The sequence below is a fragment of the Lycium barbarum genome, chromosome 11, assembly GCF_019175385.1.
Source record: "Lycium barbarum isolate Lr01 chromosome 11, ASM1917538v2, whole genome shotgun sequence".
In the NCBI taxonomy this organism is placed as follows: domain Eukaryota; kingdom Viridiplantae; phylum Streptophyta; class Magnoliopsida; order Solanales; family Solanaceae; genus Lycium; species Lycium barbarum.
Window position 1 is genome coordinate 101073803 of NC_083347.1, and position 25432 is coordinate 101099234.

The window sequence follows — 25432 nt, forward strand, 5'->3', positions numbered from 1 at the left end:
ATTCCAGGATTAAAAATAGTAACAGGATAAGTTATCCCTGACATAGGGTGTCACACCCCAATCCCATCAAGGCATGATGGGCACCCAGCTCTTACTTAGAGCTGAGCGAACCCTCTGGCATTCACATAATGAAACTGGACATATAAAAAAAATTCAAAAATATAATGAAGTACTTTCAGTCAAACCATAGAAATTTGCGAACGATACTCAATTAATCAAAAAACGAGTAAGTCAAATTGACATATCGGCCTACATAGTCGTTTTACTCAACACATGACATCTTAACATACTAACCACAGGACACTGTCTGCAAAGTCTCTAAGAGTAAACACCTGAATCATATAAGTCGGGACAGGGCCCCGACATACCCATACACACATATGATAACCATAATGACTCGGCACTGCTCCAGGAAGAAAATGGAGTTTGCCAATCCCAGCTGATAGCCAACCATCCTATCTGAATACTTTTACCTGCAAAACAATATGGGACTGTGTGGCATGAACACAGCGCCCCCAGGCAAAGGGACGTCAGTACGAACAATGTACCGAGTATGTAAGGCAGCAGTAATCATAAGGAATGAATCATAAATCATAATGAAAGTACTAGAAACAACCAGTACGGTGAATAGCCCTAAAGACAGAGAACAATAATGTAAATAGCCCCGAAGGCAATGACTAGAAATGTAAATATATTATACCGTACCCGACCCTTTAGTAAGAGACTCGGTGAAATGTAAATATATACCGTACCCAGCCCTTTAGTAAGGGACTCGGTGAAATGTAAATATATACCGTACCCGGCCCTTTAGTAAGGGACTCGGTGAAATGTAAATATATACCGTACCCGACCCTCTAATGAGGGACTCGGTGAACAATACAATGAAACTGTGCACGAATATGTACCCGGCCCGGGACTCGGTGAAGTGATACATTACTAGTATGCACGAATAGAATATTAGCAATCATGTACAAACTGAATCATCCTCTGAGACTCGATAGAATAATTAGAATGAACCAATACTTGAGAATCAAAGATAACTGTCATGTCAAGTACCACAGAGAACTAGAGTTCATTGGAGTCATGTATGCTCATCGTTCGCTCGTTTTATGTAATTCATGCCAAAAGGAACGAAGGGACAACTTTACACAAACCTTGGAGCCTTTAGAAGTAGAGTCGCCATTAATGAATAAAATTGAGAAAAAATCTAGAAGTAGCTCGACATTCTCATATTCGCTTTAAAATCATAACTTGAGTTCTTAAAACACAAAATCATCATTATCGTTGTCACCATCATAAAATCATTCTTATCCTAGACATCATGAGAAGCTTTAAGAACCATGGATTTTAGCTTTTTGAAAACAAGAAGGTTACGGAAACATTTATGAAATCATACCATAGGAATCATGCCTTTGAAAGAAAGGAACGAGCCTTAACATACCTTATCCGCTTCTTAAGCTAATCCAAACTTAAGTCTCGGGCTTCCCAAAATCTACAACAACGTCAGTAGATACCAAACATTAGCTATAGGTACTTAGGAATCCAACCCTAAGCTAGCACTTCATTTATAGAAATTCGAACAGCATTTCCTTTATAAATTCAACAAACCCCGAGAATTCAACTCGGCCAAATCATCAATAACAATACCAACAACCATATTAAAAACATAAACAATTAATCCCATCGATCCAGCCCCTCAATAATAAAAAAATAGTTTCAATAATTCAAACAATAATGCGATGAACGACAAGCTCGGCTTGTCAATTAAACAATAGTTTTAAACCCCGTCTTCATTCCGAAATTTCTCGACAATATTAACAACAACAACAACAACAACACCTCCAGGTTATTCAATTAATTTCCATTCACATAATTTCATAAGAACAACCTCCCAAAACAGTCCACCGAACTACAACACCAATTTATCCGGTTTCCGATAAAAATTTCGTATTTCTTTCATCTAGCAATATAGATACGACTTGGATAAATCAAATACATCTAGGAGAGAGGATTTCTTACCTTATGTGCAAAGAAATACTCTTCTTCCACCTTACTTCACTTTGAAGAAAGCCCAGAATCAGCAACACGATAAAACAGAACAACGAGATTGAAGCGATAAGCGAAATCCATAACAAAATTCCATAGCGTTGCTGCTCTTAATAAATGTTGTTCCTCTTGTCAATAATAGACATGTTGCTGCTCACATAACAAGTAATATTGCAGCAACTATTCTATTAGAGACTTTCTAAATTTTCTCCAAATGAACTAATATAATCACCATTTCCTCTACTTGAAAACGCGAATCCCCTACCTAACTTTCACCACTTCAAGACATACCTATATTGCTGCCACCTAAACCTCTTATAGTTGCATAGTCATAAGCCTCCCTTATCCCCATGTTCCCACGTGGATTCATATAAATGAAACTTATCTATTTTATTCAATTAATACCATAATTAATCCGTTACTCTCCCACTTTATTCCAACATTTAACCAATTATCCACATAATTAATTCCTTGATCTCAATTCACTTAAGTAATTTTTTTTTTTAACACACCTCATATACTCGTTATCATGATAATGAGATATAACACTAGTCCATAACCTCTTTATACATACACCAAATATTATTCCAATCACCGTCATCTCACTTCCAAGTCTTAAATAATTTCGGGACTTCGTCCTTTATACATCGAGCTCTTGATTTGCATGTTTGAATATGACCAAATTCTCTAGCTCGGGTAAATTTGCTCATGTTGGACGTTTCAATTTCCTAGTCCAGAAATACAGGATGTTATAGCTTGGACCGTATTTCATTCAAATAAATTTCGAACCTTGACGAAACTTATTTTCTTTGATTTGTTTAACTTATAATCCTTATGATACATCTGTACTCACTCACTCCCTGCTTGGGGGATAACCTCGTTTCCGTTACTAGTGTCATTTAACTCCCACGCTTTCCCAACGCATGAAAACACGGGATGTAACATAGGGTGCAATAACAATCCTAGAATTAGTTATCCCAAGATAAAATATTAAAAATGACAAAAGTAGCCTTGAGGTCCTTAAACCTTCTTCTACTAAGTAAGGTGGAGGGTATTTTTGTAAACAAACAATTTTTTCTTACCCTCTGTTTGGATGGTTGTTTCCCATGGTTCATTAATGTATAGTGTGGTATGGTACTGAATGGTATTGTATTGTATTGTACTGTATTAATGACCACAATGTTTGGATAGACTGTATCGTTTGTTGTGATTTAATAACATTTGTATTGTTTGATTTGACTGTATAGTACTGTATAATAACTTGTAAGTTTACTAAAATAACCTTAACTCTTAATTAGAATTTAGTTTATATATATCAATAAAACTCAGGTAAAGGATAAAATAGAAACTTTAAAAAATAAGTAGGTGGCGGGTGGTGTGAGGTGGGTAGTTGTGGGATGAGGGTAGGGGTAAGTGGTTGTGGGGTGGGGTTGGGTGGTGGTGAGAGGTAGTGGGTGGGGGTGGTGGACAGGTGGGTGGTGTGGTGTGAGGTGGGTGGTTGTGGGATGAGGGTGGGGGTAGTGGGTGGTAGGGTGGGGATGAGTGGTTGTGGGGTGGGGGTAGTGGGTGGCGGTTGGGGTGGTGGGTGGTAGGGTGGGGGTACAATGGAGAAATGAAATACGTAACCACGCAAAAACCACCAAATCCGTGGTTACAAAAATTGAACTTTTTCATGGTTATGTAACCACGGAATTACAACGGATTTACAACACCATACCACATAATTTAAGAACAACAGATACAAACATGGTTTCATAGAAAACCATACATTAATGAACCACGGGAAACAACCATCCAAACAGGGGGTTAGATATTTTGCAATGCATGTTACGTTTAATACAACAAACCAAACAATCAATAAGAAATAATACCATGATAATTAATCCCAACATAACTTGTCTTCAAACCAAATGACCCCTTATAGTGAATTTTAATCACTGGTGGAGGAGGGAAAGGTTTGGAGAGGGATGGTGGTAACACTGTTTAAGCAAGTTATGGTGTACATGGAATGGATATAAGGAGGGCATGGGCGGAGGGAAGGTAGCACATCTTAGAAAAAGGGGGAAAAGGGTCAAATATATCTCTCTACTTTGTTTTATTAGCTAATTTTATCCTCCCTTATTGATTGTGGACGAATATACCCCTGCAGTTAATAAAGTTTACACATGTACTCCTATTTAGATGGAAAATCCCAAATCAAATTAAATTACCCAATTTTAAAAATTTACCCAATTCCTTCCCGCCCCGCCCCTCCCCGACCGTGTCCTGATTTCATCTTCTTCCACCATGCGAAATTTATCCAAGTTTTAATTAACATCTTCTTTTATATTGCTAAATTTCTACAATTATCTTCCAAAGTTAATGTTCTGATTCTAGCACACAATTGAGCTGAAAAGAAAAGTTTTTAGAACGCGAAGAGGTGTATATTTGGATGGGGGCTATGTAAAAATGTGGGTGGGGCGGGTCACGTAAGGTATTGGGTATATTTAATGAAATCGGGTAATTTTGTGGGAGTTGGGGTTTCCATCCAATTAAGAGTACAAGTGTATACTTTGTAGACGGTATGGATATTTTTGTTCACAATTACTAACAGAGGGTAAAGTTGGCTAATAAGATAAAGTAGAGGGGTATATTTGACCCTTTTCCCTTAAAAAATATGTTGTTTCTGTGAATATTTCGGACACATGGTGTAAAAAGGTCCTACTTTGAGCTGCTATTTGTCTTTGCACGCACGTGCTTGAGGGATGTGCTTACATTGCTGGTGCCACATCAACATTTAGGGTGATGTTTAATTCGCTTTAAAATGTTTTAAGGGTAATAGGACTCCCACAAATAATAAGTGTGTTATACTGCATATCCGAGATAAGTTTGACGGTGTTTTTGTGCATTTTCCCGTCCATAAGGTGAGACTTCTCATAATTATGACTTGATCACCTATTTAAGCCAACATTTTTAGAGGAAATAATTTTCCGTCCCACTTAATTTGAACAGAAAAAATATCTTAACAAGATTCTTGTGTGTTATTTTTACTGTTCTTTTTTTACAAAAATACATGTCATATAATTAAATTAATAGTTATACTGAGTTATATTTGGACGAATATAATCCATTATAAATATTATTATTTTAAAAATAAAATATTTTTGTGTGATATTCCTCGAAAATATCTTTTGGAAAGAAGTGGTTTTTTATTTATCTTCTAGTGTTTGTCCAGTAAGTAAAAATATTATTAAATAAAGAGCATTTATACGCAATCTAGCAAAAACTACGAGGTTGGGATGGGGTGGGAGAGGGTTTTCGGGATTGGGAGCATTGGGTTTATGGGGAGGAGAAAATAAATTGGAATGTCACTTATGAAACTTATTTTTTTAGTTTTCATTAGGGAAGTCATTTTCTCTATTTTTTTTTATGGAGCTTATTTTTCTTATTTTCGTAATAAATTAGTATATTTTTCTATAATCAAACAATAAACAAATCATTAACAAAAAATTAAAGATTAACATATCATTATCAAATAATTAACAAGTAGCTAATCAAATAATTAAAGATTAACATATCATTAACAAATAATTAATAATTAGCTAATGAAACAATTAATAAATAAAATTTAAAAAGGGGGGGGGGGGGGGAGAGGGGGGGGGGGAGTCTTTTTTTTTCGAAACCCACATTAATCATGCTTAGGATAATAATCAAACAATTAACCAAAAAAAAATTAAAAAAAAAATGAAAAAGGGGCTGATCGAGCACTGGACAACCCCTATTGCGTTATTTTTTTGGAGTAATTCTTTTTTTTTGAAACCCACATTAATCATGCTTAGGATGATAATATATTTAACAATGTAATAGAAAATTCATAGTAAAATACCTAGATTGAAGGTTGCTTTTTGAGTTTCTGAAAGCGAGTTCTACGCCGCTTTATTCCGAAATCTAAGCTTTGAAACTTGTTCCTTGCCTTGAATATACCAAGTATATTGACTTTCAGATTAAAAAATAACACGAAACGATGTTTTTTAAAGGTGGGGACCACTGTTTTTTGGTTGATGATCCTTTTTTTTTTTAATAAAATGGTGGGGGGACCGTTAGGGTGTGGAAGATGGTAGGCCGTTTTATTAAAGATCTATTGCGCACTAATTTAGTGCGCAATGAGAATTTACAGTTTGGTTCTACTGCGTACTAAATTAGTGCGCACATGTTAGTTATGTAACTTTTTTTTAATGGGTTATTTTTGTACCTCTCACTGCTTTTTGGGTCATTTAAGTTGCGGACTCGAAAAATAAGCTCCATAAAAAAAAAAAAAATAGGAAATGACTTCTCTAATGAAAATAAGAAAAATAAGTTTCATTAAAAAAAAAAATGAGAAAATGACTTCCCTAATGAAAATTAAAAGAATAAGTTTCATAACTGACATTCAAATTTATTTTTTCCTCCACATCAACCCAATGTTCCCAATCCCTAAAAGCCTCTCCCACCCCAGTCCAACCTCGTAGTTTTTGCTAGATTGCGTATAAATGCTTTTTATTTAATAATTTTTTTTTACTTGCTTGACAAACACTAGAAGACAAATAAAAAACCCACTTATTTCCAAAAAGATATTTTCGAGGAAAACGCTTTTCATTGAGAACATTTTCCTCCGTACCAAAACACCTTATGTGTGTTTGATGGGTTCCTTAGTGAAAAGTCAAAACGCCATATTCCTTTCATCTGAATCCTCATTCGGTATTTTTTCGATTTATTTTTATAAAATTTAAAAACTGCTAAATTACTCGGTACGATTTTAAATTTATTTATAAATCTATTGTTTTATTAAAAAAAATCAAACTTTCAATTCGGTACGGTTTGATTCGACCAGTTATGTCAGTTTTTAAAAAAGCCATTAACACCCCGAGGCGTTTCTTACTGGCTAGCATTATGCCTCATACAACCATTCTGAATATTTATATTTATAGTAATTAGTAATCTATAATCAAATATATTGAGTTATATTTGGATGAATATAATCCATTATAAATATTATTTTTTAAAATTACAAATAAAATATATTTATGTATGGTTTTTTATTTTATTTTTTCCGTTCAAATTGTAAAAGTAGAAAATCATTTTCTTGCAAAACCAGTGAAATAAATTCATTCCTTAGGGAAAAGTCAAAAACGTGATATTCCTCTCTTTCATCGTGAACCCTTGTTCTCTTACGCCTATCGCCTTTGAAAAGAAAGTAGGGGAGTTGTAAGAGGGAAAAATGGGAGGAGAAGAGGATTCACAGAAACTGAAGAGTATAGCAGCATCAGTATATGACTATGAGAATGATCCAAGATGGGCTGATTATTGGTCAAATATACTTATTCCTCCTCATATGGCTTCTCGTAACGACGTCGTTGACCATTTTAAGCGCAAGTTCTATCAACGCTACATCGTACGTATTACTAATTCCCCCCTCTCTGCACTTCCTTATATATCTACATACCTGTTTTCTAGTTTAATTTTGGTTTGGTTCAAGTGTTAAAACTGATGATTATTTTGACTTCAGATGGGGTTTAGTGATGTGTATTAGTTAATTTACAAGTCTTAATTAATGTGTTAATCTCGATTTGTGGTGTTTACACTTTGTTGGTTGTGTTATTCACTCTCCTAATTTTACATGTGCACTTCATATATATATGAGCCTGTTTTGTAGTTCAATTGATAATTTAAAAATGGGTTTAGAGTAGAACCCAATGTATGAAAAGTACTTGTATAACCCACCTCAACTAATTTGGGATTTGGTCCAAGTTGATAATTGATTCGTATGCTCAAAATCGTTGGACTTCAGATGTGGTTTAGTGGGAACTTTGTTTACTCCTGTATATGTTATCTAACGTCTATCACTTAATTTGGAAGCCTTAATTAATGTTGTTTTTTGCACTTTGTTGGGAGTCGAGTTTTTATATTTTGAAGCCTTAAGTGTTATACGGCTCGTAGTTGTAAATTATCTTGATTCAACGTAACCATGGGGTGTTCAAAAAATAAAATTAGGTTTTGGGTTTTTGGGTAAATTGATTAGGTATTCAGTGGCTTATAGTCCATTTCAAGTTGAGATGAAGTTGATTGATTAATTGTTAAAAGTGCACTATGGATGAGTTTTATGGATATTAGCCTGTAACTTTGAACTGCTCAGGAAAAAAAAGTTGCTCAGGGCCTTTTACTCTCTGCACTGAAAATGTCTGTAGAAAATCTCAAAAAAATTGCACTTTTTTGCTTTGTGGAGTAGACTGTTTAAGCATGTGATTCTTCAAAATGAACATGATTTTTTTTTTTTTTTTTGGTTTCAAAGAAAAGAGTCGTTTAGGTTTTGCCGAACTCCATTTAACTGTAAGTTGTTGTGCTGCTTTCTTTTTCCTTGCACTTATTGATGTGGTGCGCGGACTCGCCATTTTGGGTGCCGTTCCCGTCCTGGATACGGACGGGCGCGGGTGCGGGAACGGCAAACGTTCTGGATACGGTCAATCACATACGGATACTTTGACCGGAGTCCGTCAACAAATTTGGGGGAAAATTTTGAGATTTTGATTTCTCAAAATTAAAAATAGAACTGATTTAATATAAGGAAAATGACATACCTTCAATATTATAGTACTTTTATCTCATGTTTGCTGCTTCATGGTTTAGATAAACCAAGAATACAAGGTTGTGTTGAGTTCGGATGGCAGAGAGAAGCAGTGATATAGATGGAGGGTTTGTTTTCGGCCTTGAGTGGCTTTCTCTTTCTATCTTTAGGAAAGAATGAAAGACTGTGAAAGAGACGACCTAGAGGCTTGAAAACTTTGCTCTGTAAAAGCTTGAAAAGGAAATTTGGGGAATATGAAGAAGACGACTGCTTACAACTGGAGGAGACGTGTAGTCGTGTACAAGCTGAATTAGGACTCTTAAAAGTCTTAATTGTGTTAATGTACAAAAATGACCCCTTTATTCTTCATATGTGCTATTTTTATCCCCTTGATTTTCCATTATATGCTACTTGTGACACAAAATTGAAAGACACCTAATTATGCTATTTATAAATGTTTCTTTCTTATACAATATAGGGATAATTTTAAAATTAATTATTAGCATGTCAGTTTTTTGATAATTAATTTATATTTTTAATCGCACAAAAGCACCGACATATTTGCTAGTTGAACATAATAAAATTGACCCATTTGTACAACGGATTATTCTTGGAATGTATTTTTTCATATGCCTTTTATATTTTTTCATATTTACAGCCGAATCCCCGCACCCGTATCCATAACTGGATATGCACCCCCGAATCTTAAAATTTAGATTTTGCCGAATCCGACACTCGAATCCGTACCCGTATCGGATACCCGCACCCGAGTCCGTGTAACTTAGGGTGCGACATGAAATTCACGCAGGCTTTTCTGATCTCATGGGATCTTTTTCTGAATAATGTACTTTCGTTTAAATATTACTGGCTTCTTGTTTTTAATTGTTGAATATGTGTACTGCACTTTGTTGTCATCCTCATTGTCCTTATTTTTTCCTATTGTCCAAGCTTATTCTCATCTTATTTCCTACTTTTATGTATCCTTAAGTACATGGACTTCCAGAAATTGGGGCTTTTTAAAAGGAGAATCTCAATTCTGCTTTTTCCCTCCTCTCCAGCTTCTACTTTTCTTTTTCCCAGCAGAAATGCAAGGTAAGGCTGCGTACAATAGACCCTTGTGGTCCGGCCCTTCCCCGGACCCCGCGCATAGCGGGAGCTTAGTGCACTGGGCTGCCCTTTTTTGTTATTTCTCTGTACCTTTAACTGTTTTCGTTACATATTCCTGAGGTATAGGACTGTCTTCTCTTTTGGATAATTGAATGGCTTAGCTTTTTAGTTGTCTATTCATTGAGCTTATTGTTGGTAGTATACCTTATTTCACTTGATTAATTACCTCGTCCTCCGTTTTCTTTGGGAGAACAGATGAAAATCAGAAGGGAGTGTCCTGACATCCCGTCATATAATAGTGTGTGAATACTCCTAGGCTCTTAGCAACGTAGGCTGATACCATAGTGAGGATTTTAATACACAATAATGGTAAGAGTGGGGAGTCGGTTCAAGTTCTTGAAGTAGCACTTCTGCATTTTTGACGGATCCTTGAGCTTTATTGCACCTAAAATACCATTTCAGTTATCTGATGTGGGACACATCTTTACATTTTTGTGTTGATCTTGGGAGATTGCTTTGGTGCTTTGGTTTTTTTGATAGTATATCCATATTTCAGGACCCTGGTCTAGTGGTTGAGCCAATGGCTACCAGCAGTTCGTCCCAACCAGCAAGACCATCAGCTGCACAACCCTCATCATCATCAACATCATCGTCCACAACTTCTAATAACCAGCCAAGACAACGTAACACTGGTATGAGCTTCTTGTTGAATTTTGATTAAGTAAAAAGGTTCTTCCTTCTGGAGAAATTCTTCACTTCAAGTGTAAATATTTGTTTCATTTCAATGCAATTTATATGTTTTCTTTTGTAGGACAAGCTAGTAGAACTTCGGGCACGTCAACAACCCCTGCTTCAAATCCGACATCACTTCGATGGGACCGACAAACTATACAATTTTCAGTGAATGCTTGGGTACTGTATATTCACGCTAGTGATGGGAAACATGTTGAAAATCTCTTTACAACTTAAACACAATCATGTTTGAGTCCAGAATATCGAAGCTTCTTCTATATCATAGAAGATCAAATGGTTAACTCATTATTAGCAATAAGGGAAAGGTGGATTATATACAACAAGGATAGGACCTTCATTCCTTTAGACTAATACTGACTCTTGATACCTACGTATGCCAACTTTTTGTAGTTGCGATGCCTTCTTTAGGAGTATGGGTGTGTCTATGGAAAATTTAAGTATAGAATTATTTCTTCCCCAAGGCTCTACTATAGCCTTGTTTTCAATTGATTTATTTTTTGACATCTGCTGGCAGGGGTGTAAATTTGAAAAAGAAAAGCAGAAAGATTGTGGGGAAGAGGTGATTTTATTATCAATTAGAAACAACTTTGTCATAGCCTTTCACTTCTTGTGACCTGTATATCAAGAATAAAGTAATGGTTTAGTTATAGCCTAATTCCTTGGTTATTCTAGATGTCATGGTGCATAATTCGTTCTGAACCCCCCCCCCCCCCCCCCCCCAAAAAAAAAACCCCAAATCCTCCTCCCACCCAACCACCCTCCAAAGAAAAAAGATGTCGTTTGTGACCTCTCGGAAACTTGTGGGTCAAGATTTAGTGAAGCTCCTCTCACTATTTTGCTTCTCTAAGGTTGACTTAATCATTTCTTCTTGTTACCTGGTATACTCTCTTGTGCCTATGAACTTCAGTTTGCGACTCAATGAGCAAGATTTCAATGATTGGGTTTGATACTCTTACTTTGGTATTACTACTAAATAGTTAGGTACTTCTTAAACTGCTTTTTGGTACACTTCCTGCAGGTTTTTGTTGTGGCAGTTCTCTGTATATTTCCGCTTACACCTGCAAATCTGTCGAAAAGAGCATATCGACTGTCCTTCTTGGGAACTGCATGTTCTTCGCTATATTCATTACACTCATTATATGGGGTAATATTTTTAAGAAAAAATTATTTTGTTGAACTTCATACTTGAGATCAGTTTTTTGTCCTTTGGGCTATGCGGCTATTTCTAATCTGGTAACTTTTCATAGAAACCGAGGGCTTGGAATTTACAAGCAGTGCAAGTTTGGTTACAGTCCGTGATTGTGACAAAGGATTTCATCTACTTCATTTACTGCCTTACTTTTGTCACTTCCCATCTATTCCTGAAATGTGAGCTACACTCAAGTTTTCCTTTTTTTTCTTTTGATGCTATATTCTTCTTAATGTATGGTAGCTGCATAGGAGCGGGGTTTACCTTGTGCGCACCCAAAGGGTAGTGGTTGCGGGTTCCCTTGTCATAAAAAAAAATGTATAGTAGTTGTGTAACGTTATATAATTTGTTCATGACTAATGATTTGCAGTTGCTCTGATTCCTGTTTTATGCCGAGCACTAGAACATGTTGCGAAATTTCTCCGACGTAACTTCAGCAGATCTTCTTTGTACAGGTAAAAAGTTGTTTGTTGAGTTACCGAAGAAATTAAAAGCCGTTTCTCTTGAAACTGTTAGACAGATGAAAAAATCGTTTGAAATCAAAACACATTCCTGATTAGGAGAAAAGCATTGTAGCAATCCTATTAAATAATCGAATAATTGTACTCAGGAATATTTGATGTTCCAACCGGATCTGTGAGGTAGGTTTTTGTAACAGTTCATTCCCACTGCTAATATTGATTAGTGAAAGCTATCTTATATATTATGGATTAAACTAAGTCGTAGCTAACCTGCAATTGTGATTGCACAGAAAGAAATTGTATATCATCTCTTCTTGAAGTTGTCATCTATGTGAACCTTCTAGTTGTATATCACCTTTTCCCGTACCTGTCAAAACATTGAAAGCTCTGTACGTTTGTGATTTTGTCTAAATGCCTTCAGTGAATGCTATTATTTGATACCCCCTCCCCCGAACAAATTTTAATGATGGTAGGTTGGGTATTTTCGAGTTTTTTCATGTATCTGTACTTGTTGACAACCTACAGGAAGTACTTGGAAGAGGCTTGTGTATGGGTCGAGTCAAACGTAACTACTCTTAACATACTGTCTTCACAGGCTGAGATTGGACTGGGATTTCTTCTAGTTGTCTCTCTATTATCGTAAGTCTGAACTTATTTTTGGCACTTACGGGTGCTTGTTATCTTGTGTGACAATTCTTATTTTGATTTTTATTTGCGTATAACTGTTCCTATTCATGAAATTTCAGGTGGCAGCGTAATATTATACAAACATTCATGTATTGGCAGGTTTGTCTTGTTCTTTCATTTCCGTTCTTGTATCATTAGCATCTTTTTTCCTTCAAATGATTTATTTCTTCGATTGAAGCAAATGACTAAAATTGTGATTCTGTTGCTTCTTTCTTCTGTCTGTCACTGTTTCCGTGTCATTTAGTGGAAACATTTCTTGTTGGAATGGAGGAAATTGAATCCAGCATTTACCTCATCAGGGTTGGGTATGCACCTACTTGTTACCCACCCAATCCAACGAACGCAACCCATTTGCCACCCCGCATACTTTGACAGCATCATGATTCAGAATGTAAACTTGATGAAATAATAGAAGATGTGGTTATCTTACTATTTTTGCTGTCGATATTTTTCTTTTCTTATTATTTTCATCCGAGTTCTTTCACTCTTGTATTATTTTTCAATTCTTTTTTGAAACCGCTTTTCTTGAGCGGAGGGTCTATCAGAAACAACCGATCTACCTCCCACAAGGTAGGGATAAGGTTTGGGTACTCTCTACCTTGCTCAGACCCCACTTGTGGGATCTCACTTTTTATGCTGTTGTTGTTGAAATAATAGAAGTTATAGTTTTTTAAACCTTGGAAGAAGTCAGCGTTTTTTTCCCTTTTTTCTTGGTCCGGTACATGTTACCTTAGGCAGCTTTGATACCCGAATATTCCCATTGATTGAGAGTACGACATATTAGTTAGTTATAATGACTATTAATGCAACTCTTTGCAGATATTGAAGCTTATGTATCATGCTCCTGCTACTGCTGGTTATCATCAGAGTGTGTGGGCTAAGATCGGGATGCTTGTAAATCCTCTTCTTCAACGATATGCCCCGTTCATGAATACTCCTGTTGCTACTATTCAGAGATGGTGGTTCAGGTAGAAGACTTGCCGAAAGATATACAAGAGTTGTAGGGCAGGAAATACTTCTTTGGGATTTTACTTTGTCCTGAAGGATAAAAATATAAACTAGAATTGTCTAGTTGACGATTCCTAATAATTGCCTTTGGGGTTATTTCCAAGTTTTCCCATTTTTGCCCAGGGATTGACTTTTCCTCCTGTTTAACTGTTTTGTTTTGTAAACATCACTACCCAAAATGTGTTTAAATTGTGCAAGAACTGTAGTTTTAATATCAACTAATCATTTCTATTCCTTTTGCATGTTTAGATTTTTAACACCTATTCCTATATTGTTCCATGAATGTTAATCCTTTGATTCGTATATAAAGTTATGCTGGGATTATAATGCATGTTTTGTAATACTGGGATTAGTAATTCCTAGATTATGTGCATATACTTAGCGAATGTTTGGTTCGTAGCATTGGAGATGGTTTTAGTGCATAATGAAAAACATGTATTCGGTTAAGCTGGATAGGGTTTTGTTTGCTATTTAAGTAAATAAGAAAAAGGAAAGAGGTAATCGAGGATATCCAAGGGTTGATAATCTCGTTTTAAAATTTCATAATGAATTCGGGTACCAAGTAATCCTGGTACTACGTTTACCTAAAACAAAACAATTAATTGAACGTTGAATAAAATATATTTCGGATTCTATACTACGATTAATTTCAACAATTTATCCTGTTGAAATTAACATGGCAGTAAGGATCTTCGATATTATTAAGTATTAACAAAACACAAAAATAATTGATATGATCAATAAATCATTTTTTACCGTAAGGTGCCTTTTTAAATGGCAAAACGATCACTATCTAACATATTGGAGAAATTCAAAATTTTCTATTAAATGACAATACATCGAATTACTTATTGGTTCATCACGAATTGCATCCGAAACAAAAGGAAGACATCCTTTAAACCCAAAGACACCGAAGGGTAGTAAGTATCAATCAGTTTTAAAAAGTTTGTGAATTTATTCATTCAAACAAACCTAAGCAACGTGACACAAATGGAAAAGATGACGGTTTTTTGAAATGTGAAAAACAGTTTGTGAAACGGTTATCCGTTGAAAATATTGTACCTAGTATTCGCCTCAAATCAACAGATAATAGTTATAAATGAAAATTAGCAAATAACAAATTAGGACATTTATAATTTTTTTCTTCACAAAATTGATATGCATTAATCAAAACAAAGTCAGTTGAACAAAGCAGTAAGAAGCCTCATTGACAACCTAACACGTGAAGGTTCCCAAACCAAGAGACTTCATGAAATAGTGATGAAGCTAACTTAGCTAATCTATGGCTACACGTATTAGCGTGTTTACTTTATATATATATATATATAAAAGCAGGATAGCGCCTGAAAGACCAAATATATATCTTCACACAGTAATTACATCTCAAGAAGTGGGCTATTTTCCTATTAAGCCTTTGTGTCATAATTGACTTATCTGATAATATGGTTATATTCTTCTATCCTTGCCCCACCGTAGTATGAATTGCTTTTTAAATTGCCAATGCTTCAACTATCACGGTTTTTCCAACAAAATGAATTGGACTACCATAGGCATGAAGCACATTTACTATCCACCAAGGCTACCATTGCAATACTCGTTTTTCGAGTATTTTGAACCATACCTGCATCAACATAAAGCAATATAATAATCTTTGTTTTTAGAGGAAGACGTAATAGTGGATTCGTTTTTGTCTTTTGTTGAATCTTTTTTTACGGCTCAATAGGTAATTTGATAAGCCAATAATTATTTGTGTGTTTCAGACTATGGTTAACCAACATGTTAACTAATCGATTACAATAAATATTATTATTATTATTATTATTATTATTATTATTATTTTTAAGCGGGAAAAAAAGATCCAATTTATTGTAATTGATTCCCATCAAGTGCAAGTAAATCTTATACTACTCCAGTACATCTTAGTGATAGTATTTCTTTTCGGTCATGTTTCCGTGGACACCAAGTTGACTAGGAAAAATTTGTTCATACTATATTTGCACCTTCTTTCCCCATTAACTATGGCGGTTAATTAACCGCTTTTGCAATGTTTGTTATTTTCAACAACCGCTCTGCAATGTTTGAGAAGTGAAGTGTTAGGTTTCAAATATCCAATAGAAATTTCGTTGGTCAACTTGGATTTTGTAGCCCTGCATGCATGTTTCACTTGTGCGTTTGACACTCATGTCTCTGCAAATTCATGTTGCTTTGATGTTGTCCCAGCTTTTACCATCACCATTTCTTGCATATCCCCAAACACTTTCAGGTATCTTTATTTTACGTAAGAGAGGCTTGTTAGAATAACAATGTGGAATAAAGGAAAGCCAGTATTTATATACAGTAACATTTTGAAGAATTTTTGCACTATCAGTGTATTAACGGTTATAACAAGTTGTTTACTGCATTTATGTTACCAAACTAGAATTACCAAAGGAAGATGTTGAACAAAAGAAAGTGATTTTTTCAACTACGATATTTTATTGTTTTTCTCTTGGTTCTCGCATATCATACTATGAATTGGATTTGACTTATGTAAATGATTTTTATGCTATTTAGTACTCCCTCTATTTCAAATTATGTGAACCTATTACTATTTGGGAGTCTACGAGGTGGTTTTTTTTATCATGCTTTTCTTATATTTTTTCTAAATTGTTTGAATTATAAATTATCATGACTTATAGTACTTTTTATGTAGTTTCTAAATATATAAATTCTATTTTTACAAACTTGAAAAATCTATGTCAAAATTTACGGTCAAGGTTATAAAGTTTGACTCTCGTACTCTGAAAAGTTTCACATAAATTGAAATGGAGGGAGTAGTATATTTTAACTGGTTATAACATGTTATTACTGTATTGTTGGGTCACCAAATTAGAGGTGTGACCAGTGGCGAATTTAGGAGGTATTTTTGGAGCACGTGAACACATGGTCTCGCCGTAAAACTAGGTATTTTATGTATATATTTTCTAAAATTAGTATAATACTACCTAGGGGAACACATACTACAAAAGACTAAATGGTGCACTTGGTTGAAAATTGAGTGGTGAACCCATGCTCCAGAAATCCTAGATTCGCCTATGGGTGTGACAAACAGTTACATGTTGTTATGCATCATTTTAACATACATGTTATTGATCATTTTAACCTGATGGTGCAAAAAACAAGAAAAAAACTGTAAAGCTGTCAGACTGGAATGAATTTGGCTCTCTGTTGTCAATCTCTTGTATCTTTGCCTTAACATGCTTTGCTTTTCATACTGCTACGAGTAGCTTGAATGGTGGTTCTTTACTTCTCTAGGCTTCAGTTTTGCGTCCTTTGAAGAAAACATGAAATTAAAGATGTTGTCTTTAGGGCGGAACTTACAAGGGGCAATGGTGGGGATTTTAGTTAACCTCATTGCATAACACTTTGGAAGATTATCAAGTAGACATCTTTCAGAAGTAAATCTGCTTATTGAAGAAGTTGAACCCTTTATATGTATCGTGAACTTTAGCCTGTAACCTTGACGAACAGTAAAGAGCCAATGCCTCTTGGTTCTTTTTGACAAAAGAATTTGAAATAGGAGTACTAATTTTTAGATAAATACTGGCCTAACTTCATGCTCCAGTGGTATACCATTGATGTGTTTTTTTCCCTATAGTTTTATGTAATTTGTTCATGAATACAACTTCACCTACCAACTTATGTAAATAAAATTGGTTCTTTCACACACCTTCTTACAGGATTTATTGAATCTGCTTATCTTGTTTCTAGACAGTTAAGCTTTGATTGGGATTTTTACATTGTTTTCCTCCGTCTTTGTCATTTGATCTTGCTGTTGAATTTTGGCCTCATTTTCCACTATGTAATCTTAACTTAGTTTGCAAAAAATGCTTGACCGAATGGTTCAACCTTATAAAATATCATGAATTTTTACATTTTTTTTTTCTTCAGGTCAAGAATCTTTCAAGAAAGCTGCATATAGGCTCAGCAAGCCACTGATCAGTGATGATGGGAAGGTTTATGTGTGTTCAGAAAAGAACTTTTTTGCCTTTGAAAGTAATGGTTCTGTCGTATGGACGCTATCTCTAAATTACAAATGTAGCCCAAGTATAGCTCCAGTTTTAGGGGAATCAAGAAAGGCAAGGCTTCAGACTTAATCGCTTCAATTAATTGTTGAAGCATACCTCAAATGCTAGATGGGATTTACTTTTAAAACTGACTTATATGTTCGTTACTCTTCTAATGCTTCTCTTCAATATGTGGATGTTTTTTCCTTGTCCAAATTGGTCATTATGTGCCAAACTTTCTCGTTCATGTAGCGATAGAGTAGAGTCCTAAATCCTGCAAATTTTGAACCAAAAAATTTGGGCAGCGGGCAGCCTTACCAAGTTTGATATAACATCTTGTTTCTTCAATTAATTGGTATTATTTCTTTTAGTATTTCTGTATGGTTATTAATAATGCAAGCTATTTTTTGGTAGATATATGTGGTTGCAGAAGACAGAGTGCTGAAGATCAACCGTTTGAATGTAGGAAGTTTTGAAAAAGCTGTAGAATTGTTCTTTGGTACGGAATCTGAAAGACCAGGTGAAATTATTGGCCTTGCAGCAAGTATATCCAGTTCCTATGTATTTATCAATGTCAAATATCGGGGTCTCTTTGCTTACCGGTTGCAAGGCAAGCTGCACTGGAGTGCTGGCCCGGCGATTTATCAGCATGGATATCGTCAAGGCTGTAGGAAAAACATCACGGGCTGTTATTTTTCCTCGGTGCCAGTGTTCGATCATTGTGAAGCTAGCATATACGTAAGCTTTTTTGTGTTCCATCCTCTTTAAACTTGTCCTTTGCACAAGGCTAGGCTTTTCCCATTTTCGGCTCGTCAGTCAAAATTAATTACGGGCGCTAGCCAAAATATACAAAACCTATACACTGAGTCATAATGATCAAATTATATCTGGTCTCAATTTCCAACCTTTCCAGTCATTCTCGATACAGTTATTAAATATTGGATTTTTGGTTATTTAAATCGCCTGTCTTATGTATATTATTTATATATTTATGTATATTATATGTATGTTTATAAATATACATACATTTACCAGCTATTATGTTTTAGAGAGGTCCAAAAATGTAATTATCCCTACTTGATATATCCTGCTTCAACCATTTTTGTTTTTCCGACTGCAGATATCTACTAATCAAGGAGAAATCTATGCTCTGTCAACTCGTAGTCCACATTTCAAATGGATACAAGATTTCAGTTCATTCGGAAATACACTTACCATGACAGCCGGGAATAATGGCCTGTTGTATGTTACTGTAGCAGCTAAAGCTCTGGTGCTAGCGGTTGATGTTTCCAGGGGAAACATTTTGTGGCAGAAAAGCTTTGGATCGTTAAGTACTGCAGATTATGCCCCAGCTGTTGATTCTAATGGTAATACAGTCAGATCTCTCTATAATAGCGTCGTTGGTTTTGATATTTTTTTGATTGCTATAGCGAAATGATATTATAAAGAACATATAATATAATATAATATGAAAGATGGGTTCCACAAAAAACATGGTGTTACAGTCAAATGTGGTTATAGAGTATGGTTGTTGTAGTGAAATGTTTGTTATAGAGGATGACTGTTATAGAGAGATCTGACTGTATTAGTCCTTATCATATATCACAGCTTTTAACTAAGTGTATCTGGCATGAACTTCTAATTGTATCAGGCCTTCAAAAGTATTGATTTTTATTTCAAATTCAATTTCAGGTTGGATATCTATTGGTTCATTGGATGGATACCTCTATTCGTTTTCACCAAAAGGAGTTGTCAAAAAGTTCCCGAAAGTGCTCAACATGGATTCTGTAATTCAAGTTAGTCCTGTTCTTGATTGCTCAGGGTATGCAATCTATGTTTCTCAGACAGAGATTGAAGGAAAGATTACTCGGATAATTGGAGATTACTCTTATATCTCCGCGATGAAACCAAAGGGCGTTATCTTCACACTGATAAATCCAGCTACTGGAACTATATTTTGGTCTGAACAATATCCCGGTAACTAACCCGCCCGAAATCTCTTTGGCCTTATTAACAACATCAATCGATAAATCCAGTATTCTTGCAGCATCCTTATGTCAATTATTTAACATTGCATCAGGCCAAGTCTCCTCGGAATTTTTGAGAAGTGACCTGCAATATTTTCTTCTGGATGAAAGTGTCCTCCTTGCTTTTTTTGCAGCTTCAAGTGAGTTTCTTCACAATTACAGGATGTTCTATGTTTACATTGTACACATGATGTCTCAACAGGACTCAAAAATTTCATATTATTATTGAGTAAAACAAATTTCCTTTTCTTTTCATTCTAAGAGAGCGATGTAGTCATCAAGGATTTGAGCAGTGCTTCAATGTTAGTTTAAGGAAGCACAATGAACCTTTTGTTTAAGGAAGCAATATGAATTTTCTTTCTTGATTTAACATGCATTTCTATGCAGTTTATAAAATTCTCAGTTCTGGAGTTATGTGTGGAAATCCAAAGAGATATTCCCTCAGCAATTTGTTGGTGCTTAATGAGTATCTAATATAGATGGATCACTCGTGCAGGTATCGGGAACCCACTGCCTTGCCGAGGCTCACGTAAATATCCTATACCTTTAATTATTTTCTCTTGTATTGCAGCCAGGCAACATCATATATTACTGTAAGTTCCTAGCATTCTCAGAGGCGGATCCAGAATTTGAAGTTTATAAGTTCCTATAGCGATCTCATGTTAATATACAATAATAACTAGGTTCACGGTGAATCTATTATATATTATTAGTGGATTTCTTAATACAAATGCAGAGTTTAAACAAAAGTTAAAGGGTTCACGTGAATCTAAAAGTTTTCTAGTTTCGCCCCCGAGCATCCTCTTGCGTCAATTGTTTCATCATTCTTTTGAATCAGGTCAGAAATATGCATTAAGCTGCTCACAGATTACACCTAAGAATTTCAGCATCTACACAGGTAACATCCTACATATGTGTAGTGATATTGATAATAAACCAACTTAACATTCCAGAATAATTCTCTTCTTTTTTCTTCAGGTAATAAGAAGACAATTTTGCTGTTTCTGATCTTTGAATCTATCGTATTGCTAGTACTAGTAGTACTGGTTAGATTTTGCTGCATGTTTTGGAAGAAAAAGAAGCTTCAAAATCAAGATCTTGAGAATTTTTTAGAGAAAAGAGTAAGCTGAGATACATTCCCACTCTCTTTTCAACTATTTGTCTTCTCCTGTATGAAATATGATATTTAAACCGGAATTCGCATTTTATGAATTTAGCTTCTTTCAATATGCTTTCCCACAAGTTCCTTATTTACTGTACGAAATATCTTAATTTTACCCTCTGTTATACTTTGGAGTCATTCATACTCTTGGGCTGTGTTCAGTGTTAAGGAAAATGTTTTCTAGAAAAATAAGTGGGTTTCTTGCTTATTTTCTTGTGTTTGGTGTGTAAGCAAAACATATTATCCTTAAAGAGTTTGTATATAATCTAGACAAATATTATGCGAAGTGGAGGTGGAGGTGGAGGTGGGGGTAAGGGTGGTGGGGGTATGAGGGTGAAGATGAGGGGTGTTGGAGGGTGGGGTGGCAACACAATCAGTATGGAATGCAACTTGTGGAACTTGTTTTCCCTACTTCCACTAGGAAAGTCATTTTTCTCATTTGTACGGAACTTGTTTTCATAGAAAAAATGTTTTCCAAAAATATGACCAACCGAACATGGGACAATTGGAAGAACATTTTCTGGAAAATGTTTTCCTCCATACAGAATGCACCCTTGCTGTCAACAAATTGTCTCGTATTTGACCTTGACTTTAATGGAGCTCAGCTCCAGTCTAAAGTTACCTCCATTATACTTCATGTTGGAGCTCCATTAGGGTCAAGGAAAATACAAGATGATTTGCTAACCCAAGGGTATGAATGACCCCAACATATAATAGCATAAAATTAAGATATTTCGTATAGTAGAAAGGTATTTCTGACCCTTTTCTCTTTCTTTTAGGGGATTTTTTCCTGTCGGCCAAAATTAATTACGGGCTGTAGCCAAAGTATATAAACCTAGATACTGATATCTCTATTATATGTATTTGTATGTATATTATATGAATATACAGATAGTATATTCACCTTTTTCTTTTATTCAGTCACTCCATGTTCTACCAAACCACTGGAACCTGAACTCATCTTTTTTATTTTTGGTCCATGTTTCAGCGATCACTTCGACTTCAGAAGAAAGCTTTTGACAGATCAATCACAGAGCTTCAACAAAAGGCAGCTGAGGAAGCAATAGCAAATGAGGTGTTGGAAAAGTTAGGCGATCTAGTTAAAGAAAGAGAAGGCATACAGAGGAAGCTCTCAACATCATACAGTTTGGGAAGGGATGAAGTTGGTTCTCGTTCAAATTCCCTCCTTCCATTGTCCGATAGGAAAACAAGGAGTTTCTCATTTCAAGGCGCGAAAAAAGAGAGTGTTACTTTGTTTCATACAGTCAGCGATACTTCTTCTGAAACTAGCTGGAGTAATAGGGACTCTGAGGAAACAGACAATGGAAAGTCACCTACTGAAATATTTAGTTGTAGTGATAATGAGATTTATCAGGAAGAATTTCAGCCTAGTACTCCATCTTGGTTTGCTTCCAGTTCAAAACCGGTTGATGAAATAGAGGAAATGAAGCTGAGAGATCAAAAAGAGTCCATTGATCATCCCTTGCAGAACCGCAGCACAAGCATAAGGAAACGGACATCATATTCAAGTAGCTAGGTATTGCATTATGTGTGTAGTTCTCCGATAGTTCTTTTGTCCAACTTTAATCCAATACTGATGCCGAACTGGCCAAAAAGCTTTCTATTTCAATGGAATTCCACAGGAGCATAAGCTTTCTTTCTCCCACTCTGTTTATGTAGGAGAGAAAGAGGGTGTGTATTGGTAGCATAGCAGAAAACTTTGTTAGGGTCACCATGGCCAGATGTAAATATGGTTCAATCAGCTGCTAGTATATGTATATAGTTGAATCATATACTCCTTCTGTTTCAATTTGTTTGTGTTATTTTCCTTTTAGTCTATTTAAAGAAGAATGTCTCTTTCCTAGTTTGGCAACTCTTTAATTTCAACATCCCACATGACATGTTTAAGATCACAAGATTAACGGGCATTTTGGTACAATATGTATATTTTTAGTTTAAAACTACAAGATGCAAAAATTTTCTTTGCTTTCTTAAACTCCGTCAGTCAAACTAAGACAAACAAATTGAAGAGTACTAAATTGGAAACTCACTGTTACTTATACCTGTACTTTGTACTCTTAAAATTCATCTCTTATTCGGTGCCCCTGATGGTTGGATCTATTCAGTATAGATCACCAGTATTAGTCTATTATCACAATTCAGCTTGTAAGTGTGTCAGCAACCCGGATGGTTGGATCTATTCGTTCACTTTTTTTATAAAGGATGTCTCTGCCACTGGATTACATGTAAACCCCTTTCTGGGTCCATGAATGCAGATATGTTTTCTTTTCCATGACGACTGACTTCTTGGCATCGCAAAGGTAATATAAAATCCAAAAGAAAACATTTTCATCATATTGGATTCTTGGTAACAAACCTGAAAGCTATGAACTGAAAAACAGCCATAAGCAGTATGGTGCTACCAAGAAAATCCTTTTCAAACACACTAGTATGACTGATTGGAGTAAACCGCAGTTATATCAGAAAACGAGTGTCCACCACCACGCCATATTCAAATATAATGGAAACAAATATCCCGTAGGCATTGACCAACTACAATATCTGAAACAACGGATAATTAATTTAACCAGAACTGCTTTTTTCATAAAAATCACCTCCAATCCATTTGGATTAAGGTTCATCAGTAACAATGAAATCCCGGTCTCTAGGTAATCCATTTACTGTCTTTTCATGTACTTCCCCAATATCCCAGAAACCAAGTTGGCCTTTCTGTAACATAAAGTAATATTGCATAAACCTCCCCAAAATTATCATCCAAAAGGCGAAAGACATAAAATTATATGAAGACTTGAAGAAAACATGGAGACATACTCCCTCTGTTTTACTTTTATGTGGCACTATTTGACTTGGCACGGAGTTTAAGAAAAAAATGAAGACTTACCAGAACTTGTGGTCTTAAACATGCCATGATATTTCTGTCCCGACATAATCAGGTTGTTAAGGCTAAAAAGGGAAGTCTACAGTTACCAGTTTCCAAAAATAGAAAGGTGTCACTCTTTTTGGAACAGATTAAAGAAGAAAGGGTGCAATACAAAATGGCACAATAGGGGTATAAAAGAACAGAACCATGTACCAAATGAGACAAAAGTGCAGCACTGACAATTAGAATATCAATCTAGTATCTGTAGGAACACAGAAAGCTCAATCTCATATATCTGTGACCATGAAATCCAACATAAATATATGGAGCGAAAACTGAATTACTGCCTAATTACATAGAGAAGAACAAAGGAAAAAGGGAAGAAAATTCACAGATTGGATTTCAAACTGCTCACATTACAGATCTTTTTTATTTTTATTTTTAAATTAATGCTGAGAAAGAAGAATGTAAATGTTAGAAAATCCTGGCCCCGCCTCCGAGACTCGACCATCATGCAGATAGAGGGACTATTACTTCCTCCTTGACATTGAGTCCCAAGAAATATGAACTATCCAAACACATTAACGGCGTGGCATTCTTGGAATCTTTGGATATATCAGCTACAGAATGTACTGTAACAAATTGTTTCCTTTTAGGATAATAGATGAACAGTTGTTGATTCCACTGCTCGTGAAGGAGAATTTCACCAATTTCACCGCACCACAAAAGCTTTCTATCTTGTACAAACTTCATGCAAATATTGGGCAAGTTACACACGTTCATTAACCATTTCCAGCCGTCTTGTTCCATAATCCCTATGTCCAATTCTTAGTGGTATTTTCCGCTATATAAACTAAGGCGACCTTTCAAAGTACTCAAAACAAAGAAACCATCGGCACCTAAAAATTCTAGTATTGAAAGCTTTTTCACTTCATCTAACTTCACGTCAAGGTATATGATTGCAGAAGTACTCCGATCTACATATTCGCTGATCAAACTCCAATTCAGAGACCAAAATACACGATCTCCCGTGCTAATCCCGTGAGAGCAATGATCATTAAATAGTCATAGTGGACAAGGGAAACTTGTTTTCTTTGTCCAACAACTCTTTTTCGAAGAGTTAACAATGTAAAACGAGCTACATATCAGTATAACCTTGTGGTCATCAAGATTCGAATCATAGCACAACCCACAAGTTTTCGGGCATCCATCATTCAAATAAGGACATATTTCAAGAATTCGATATTCTCTTGTAGGGGTAAGGTCTGCGTACACTTTACCCTCCCCAGACTCCACATTGTAGGATTTCACTGGGTATGTTGTTGATATTCTCTTGTAGATGGATTCCACAAAACATACTCGTCATGGTCTTTTAAAAGTACTAAGCCATCACATGAGCACAACATTTCAACACATTGAAAACCTTCCAAGTCTCTAAACTCAAAATGACCAGCAACTTTGTAGCAGGAGCATTTCGCGACCCAA

General features: G+C 35.5%; 2 protein-coding genes and 1 long non-coding RNA gene across 3 annotated transcripts; 2 read left to right on the forward strand and 1 right to left on the reverse strand.

The window, feature by feature from the left end:
- Window positions 1-200: 200 nt before the first annotated feature.
- Window positions 201-2316, reverse strand: LOC132618211 (uncharacterized). The gene is made up of 3 exons (XR_009574026.1): window positions 2020-2316; window positions 1442-1492; window positions 201-491 (listed from the first exon to the last, which is right to left on the reverse strand). It is a non-coding gene; the product is annotated as an uncharacterized LOC132618211 (long non-coding RNA).
- Window positions 2317-7168: 4852 nt separating this feature from the next.
- Window positions 7169-14065, forward strand: LOC132616903 (uncharacterized). Its single transcript, XM_060331659.1, has 9 exons — window positions 7169-7456; window positions 10290-10425; window positions 10545-10645; window positions 11505-11630; window positions 11734-11854; window positions 12046-12130; window positions 12662-12775; window positions 12883-12922; window positions 13643-14065. The coding sequence occupies exons 1-9, from the start codon at window positions 7283-7285 to the stop codon at window positions 13793-13795; spliced, it is 1050 nt and encodes a 349-aa protein (XP_060187642.1). The 5' UTR covers window positions 7169-7282; the 3' UTR covers window positions 13796-14065.
- Window positions 14066-16012: 1947 nt separating this feature from the next.
- Window positions 16013-22876, forward strand: LOC132620021 (protein GAMETE EXPRESSED 3). Its single transcript, XM_060334758.1, has 10 exons — window positions 16013-16094; window positions 17762-17949; window positions 18292-18615; window positions 18998-19244; window positions 19570-19854; window positions 19958-20044; window positions 20401-20433; window positions 20743-20802; window positions 20883-21025; window positions 22055-22876. The coding sequence occupies exons 1-10, from the start codon at window positions 16013-16015 to the stop codon at window positions 22601-22603; spliced, it is 1998 nt and encodes a 665-aa protein (XP_060190741.1). The 3' UTR covers window positions 22604-22876.
- The last annotated feature ends 2556 nt before the right edge of the window (window positions 22877-25432 follow it).